The sequence below is a fragment of the Dendrobates tinctorius genome, unplaced genomic scaffold, assembly GCF_039654945.1.
Source record: "Dendrobates tinctorius isolate UK_male_01 unplaced genomic scaffold, ASM3965494v1 ptg000152l, whole genome shotgun sequence".
NCBI lineage: Eukaryota > Metazoa > Chordata > Amphibia > Anura > Dendrobatidae > Dendrobates > Dendrobates tinctorius.
The window spans coordinates 53,376-59,375 of NW_027361819.1; the positions used below are offsets into that span (position 1 = coordinate 53,376).

Sequence of the window (6,000 nt, forward strand, 5' to 3'; positions counted from 1 at the left end):
TAGGAAAATCCCTCAAACGCGTTTCAGACAACGTCCTTAATCATTGCCAGAATATGTTATGTATAAATTTATACAGGGATTAATAACATCGGGGTCGAGTCACCAGATTTCTCTTATAAAAACACTGAAAAGTCACAAACTTCTTTGCACCAAAAAAAGTTTGCCAAAAATGTTGCGACTTTTGGCATTTTCACGGCAGTCTTGGTCAGCTAGGGGCGGAATGCGTACCAAGTCTTAATGAATCAGACACATTATTTTTTCCGCTGATACGTGAATTTACGGTGTCTGGTATAAAGCTCTCGCCCAAATCACAAACTGTGCAGACGCTGATCTAGCAGGGGGTGCGGGGAGATGGGAGTTTCGCAGAATGATAACACATGGTAGTCTGGTGCCCGGGTCTCACCTCTCGCGGACAGCGTCCTGGTCTCGGGTCCATCCATAGATTCGTGCTGCCAGGTCACGTATATTTTATACTGGGGGTCTCCAAAACAACATCCCGAAATGCCACAGTTGCTGGTGACGTCGTACAAGGAATCTTCACGTTCGGTGAGGGTTTCCGTGTGTAGTGTCATCTGCTGAACCCCTTTTCTGGGTTGTGTCTCCCCCCGATGCCACTTCACCTTGATGTCTTTGGGGTAAAACTTTTTAAGATGCATGGTAAACTTCACCAACGCGTTATCTTCCAGGGCCTTGGTGATGGACTCCAGCTGAGGTTTTGCTGCAAAAGAATATAAAAGTACAATTGTGAATATGAAGGCAAAACAATAAATCCTGTCCAAGGTAGTGGGGTCCTCCCGTGGACCTGCAGTAATGGAGGGTCCTGTGCAGAATAGTTGGTGAGTTGGATTGTCTTAGACCTGACTCGGCTCTGGTCAGTAGACCCCTGGACAGTCCGCGCATCGTGGTCCTTGCAGGAGCCCTGAGGACATCTCATTGCCTTCCTGTCATCGTCAGGTATAACCTCACCCAGGATTTTCATTCCTCCCGTGCTTTTCTTAATTGCTTTCTCCAGAGAAGGATGTTCTACCTGGCAGACGTATTCTGCCCTGAGGTGGTTTTCCACGGACGGTGTCATCGTTAGCCTCGCTCTACAGCTGTAGGTGTTGTCTGGATTTCTATTCGATCTGATTTTTGGAATTGAAACATTATCAGAATCTTCACATAACTCCAGAGTCTTTTTATTTCTCCTGAACCACTTCACCGTGACGTCGTCCGGATAATATCCTGATATGTGACAACTAAATACTACGGGGTTGTCGTCATATATACACAATGGCGTCTGTATCTCATCCACTACCGGCCTCCAAAGGAAATCTGCAGGAGAGAGAATGTAAAATCTTGTAACACTAGGAAAAAATAGAGGGAATCTGTCAGCATGATGTAGGAGCAGAGACCCTGATTTCTGCCATGATTCACTTACTAAGCTTTGTACTGTAGTTTTAATACAATCAGTGTTTTATCGGCAGGAGATTATGACTATAAAGCTAGGTGTCTCTTGCCAGAATGTCCAGCTTATTTGTCTAACCCTGCCACCCTCCACTGATTGGTAGCTTCCTGCCTATACACAGTGTACACAAGAAGTAGCCAATCAGGGGTGTGGGCAGGTTATACAGAGCTCAGCATTCCGACCATTGCTACATTTACAACAGAGAAAACAGGGATTCTATCAAGACTGCTCCAAGCCGCCCAGTAAGTAATACATTGCTGGAGTCAGGGTCTCTTCCCCTACATCATTCTGCTAATTATATACTGTAGAACAAGCTGCTGACAGATTGCCTCTACACAATTAAAGGGGTTGTACAGTCAGAATATGCTGATGACTTTTCCTAGGTCATTAATATCAGATTGGTGTCCTCCACCTTTCAACTGTTACAAGCTCCAACAGTGAATGTAAACACACTGCACTGTGTACCTCCACTGATTGTGTAGTGGAAGCTGCAGGGGGCTGCAGAACAGCTTCTACTCAAAAGAATAGGTAAAAACGTAGGAGGTGCTCTGCAGCACCTGGCAGCTTCCACTACACATTCAGTGGAGGTACGCAGTGCAGTTGATCAGTGGGGGGTGCTGAGCGTCGGACCCTCACCAATCTGATATTACTTTTCTTAAGTAATCATCTGTATATTCTGAGCCTTTAACCACAGTTTCCTGAATCTTTCCTTTCTGGATGGACTTTTCTTGCCTTGATCAGTGATGGAGAACGTCTGCTGCCCCTTGGTATTTGTATACTCATGTTCCCAGCTGACGTGGACCTTGGATTCCGGAGATCTGATGGAATCCTGTGAAATTCTGACCTCACTACATACGGAGAAGGATCTGTGATCGAGGCTTTCTGTGTAGCGCTCCAGTGATGGGGAGACTTCTCCTGACTTCTCTTTTCCACATTTCCATTCTATGTGGAGATATCCGGGATAAAATGTCTCCAGCGTGACACTGCAGATCATCTCGCCCGTGTCGCTCAGGTGTAGCTTCATTGGTCTGGCTAAAAAAAAAAAACACAAAATATCCAGAAATTTATTTTACCTACTCAATCATTCTGCATTGACAAAAAGTTATGTGTGCCGCCAAGGTGTGTCCTTGCCGTGATCGTGGTAAAGCTGCAATGTGTTTACCATGAGTATGAATGCCGAAAATAAAACGCATCATGTGAATGCAGCCTAATGGTCAGCTCGTGTACTGGCGGCTGATCTCGGGAAAATTACTGTATATACTCGAGTATAAGCCGACCCGAGTATAAGCCGACCCCCCTAATTTTGCCACAAAAAACTGGGAAAACTTATTGACTCGAGTATAAGCCTAGGGTGGGAAATGCTCCATAGATTATTCCCCATATGCTGCCCCCATAAGAAGCTCCATAGATTATTCCCCCATATACTGCCCCCATAAGAAGCTCCATAGATTATTCCCCCATATACTGCCCCCATAAGAAGCTCCATAGATTATTCCCCCATATACTACCCCCATTAAAAGCTCCATATTGTTCCCCCATATACTGCCCCCATAAGAAGCTCCATATTGTTCCCCGGTACTACATGGCGGGATTCTATGGCCGCCAAGTTCTGTATCATAAATGAAACAAAGGAAAGAGGAAATCTCCTCCTTTTTCTTTCTTACCTTCAGGGGCTAAACATTTCGATTCCTCCAGTTGAGTCAGCCTTACAAATCGGTTCACTGCACCGAAATACATGAAAAGGTTAAAAATATTGGACTGACAGTAAATGGCCTGAAATACAATCTTTCATGTGCATAAAATAAGAATCAATGCTTATTGCTGATAATACGGAAGATGCCCCAATCTGAAAATATCTGCTGGTCCGGGTTCAGCAGCTTCAGGCTTGTGTTCAACCCTGGAGAACATTGACCCATCAAGGAGTCTAGCCGGCTAAGCCAACCCCCGTCATGGTATAAAGAAGGCCTATCTTACATGAGCCAGTCACCCATCCATTATGCTCACAGTAAATCTAAGAGTTGGCAGGTTTCCTAGACCTTGCTGACTCCCCCGGCAATCTCAGCATTTCGGGAGGTGGAGCTCTTCTCATCCACCTCCTGGTTGTACGTGGCCGTGGTCTCCTGATGATTGACAGTCCGGAGCTGCAGCATGGGCCAAAGCTCTGCACTCGCTCATGGTTAATAGAAGGAGCAAAGTATGTGAGAAGCGCAGGGACAATGAAGGTGATGCTGAGCTCGCCTAGGAAACCAGCCACCGCTGATAGACTGCAGAGGTGTCCTGTAACCAAGGCAATGAGCGCTACACAAGAGAGGTAAACATTTTTTTAAATAAACTGTAAATTGGAAACTTGCTTTAGTTTTTTGTAAAGGTTTTAGACATACTGTTACCTTTTTTCAAGTCCTCCAGCAGTTCCTCTGCCACTTTCTTCTCATTGATCTTGTCCAGAACTTCCAGGGTCACCTCAACCCCATAAACATCCTTATAGTATTCCCGGATCAGATCAGCCACATCCGCCCAATCCTTGTCCTCCAGTTTGCCCCTCGGGATCCTCCTATAATTCTCTTTTACCTCAATTTCATGTAGCTGCTTCCTAAACTTCTTAAATCCCATCTTCTCCAGATTCTCCAGAGCGTAGACCAGAGCGTCTCTCACAGTCAGCCCCATGTCCTCCTACGAGGGACTGTCACACAATAGCCACCTTCAATGCCCCTTCCTTTATCTTCTCATGTAATCACCTTAAAAGGGTCTGTAATTACGACGACTGCGGAAAATGGGAGAAAAGGAAAATAACATTTAGGGTTTGTGCACCGGAGTTTTGAGATGATGAAATGTGATGAGTTTTTTAAAGTTTTTCATACCTCTTCAGAACCTTCTTTGGGGTACATTCACACTGAGGTTAATTAGGAGTTTTTGGAGCAGAAACTCAGTGGAAAATCACCAAATCTCAAAACTCCTCAAAAACTTTCTAGCTTCTGCTCTAAAAACTCAGAAAAAGACTCAGTGTCCCGTTAGCTTGTATAGTGTGTGTCACCACCACCAGAGTGACCGGGTAATGATGGGGACAGGTATACGACACGTCCTCATCTTCTGCGCCTGTTTACACTGCACATCCTCATGACTGCTGCCGCCAATCACCGGTTCCAGGAGGCCTTGTGCCCTGGGCGCTGCCATCATCTGATGCCAGAGATCGGCTGCAGCGGTCACTTAGTGTTAGACGAGCGAGGCATCAGTGATCGATCAGCGCTGGGTCTGACAGGTCAGGTTCATTGTTTTATAACACGAGGATAGAACAATGGAAGCTGGCGAGTTCTCCGTCCTGGAGATGGACCTGGTCCTTCTGGATATTGGATGTTTAATGGCTCTGGCGATTTTATATTTGGGACAGTTCTGCACATCGGTGGATTATCGGGTCACGGGGGGTTTTATAAGGGAATTCCACCTTCTGAAAGATCCAGATTCTAGATCTACAATGTCTCCTCTAATGGATCTCTCACCTTAGCCCTGTTTCACACATCCGTTTTTTGTGTCCGCCAAACGGATCCGTTTCCATTTTTTTGCCGCTAACGGATCCTTTACGATCCGTTTTTTTGACTGATCCGCGGTAGCCACTAATGCAAGTCTATGGGGAAAAAAAACGGATCCGCCAAAGACATGGCGGATCCGTTTTTTAACAGAAAACGACGGATTTGGACGGATTTCAAAAAACGGAAGTGTGATCCAGGCCTAATAGTCACTGAACTCGCTATTTGTTACCATCTTTTCAGTTTGCCATGAAAAGGATCAAGCACCGAGGACTCCGGGCTCATTATTTGCTATTAGCTAACCTGGTGCAAAGTCCTCGTTACTTACTAGTTCTTACAGAGAGGACAATCAGGGGTTAAGCATCGGCCATGGTCAGAGCCCTCAGCAGCACAGTCTGGGCTTCTCCTGTGTATAGAAGCTTCGATCTCCAGCATTCAGGGCCTTGTCCTAGGAGCTGACGCTCTGATACAATACGCGGCCTCCAGTCACCGCCACAGCTCATATATAATGGCGCCATCTCCTCCTCGCACACATCAGCGCAACACACAACACAGGAATCCTATATATAGAGATGACAGTGTGGGGCTTACATGGCTGCTGTGTCTCGGCTTCTCTCTTCCTGATCTGGGCCCCTTCACCCCACCCATAGAGGAGGAGGAGGTGGTGAGGCCAGGGCCACACACTGTGCTGTGCAGTGCATTAGTTGTGAGAATTCAGAAGCTGCAATGTCAGGATTCAGCTCTGCAGGTTCCAGTGTCATCACATGGACACTTCACTCATATGTGATTTTCATGCTTAAGGGCCTGTGACAACGAGCTTCTCTTCCTGCTTCTCTCAGTTTGTCACTGACCATTGAGAGCATTATGGAGAGCAGCTCGTGGGTACATGACTAAGTGCAAATCGCATGTGTGCTGGGGGGCGCCGAACCGAATTCTCGCCCCGGGTGCCAGAAAGCCTAGATACATCTCTGACTGTGGAAATCTGCTGAGTGGGCCTCGGGTTTCTCCCGTATATTCCACATTTTGGTAGGT

General features: G+C 46.4%; 1 protein-coding gene across 3 annotated transcripts in view; it reads right to left on the reverse strand.

Annotated features, from left to right (window-relative positions):
- The window catches only part of LOC141050649 (uncharacterized), a 44,619-nt gene extending 38,914 nt beyond the window's left edge, over positions 1–5,705 (reverse strand). For 2 of the 3 annotated variants that reach the window (XM_073547238.1, XM_073547236.1), the window contains exons 1-6: positions 5,560–5,705; positions 3,835–4,208; positions 3,112–3,168; positions 2,180–2,479; positions 967–1,314; positions 404–718 (exon numbers count right to left, since the gene is read on the reverse strand). In XM_073547238.1, the coding sequence (XP_073403339.1) occupies positions 404–718; positions 967–1,314; positions 2,180–2,479; positions 3,112–3,168; positions 3,835–4,111 (1,297 nt within the window). In that variant the 5' untranslated portion in view covers positions 4,112–4,208; positions 5,560–5,705. The other variant, XM_073547237.1, reaches the window with a different exon arrangement.
- Between the last annotated feature and the right edge of the window lie 295 nt (positions 5,706–6,000).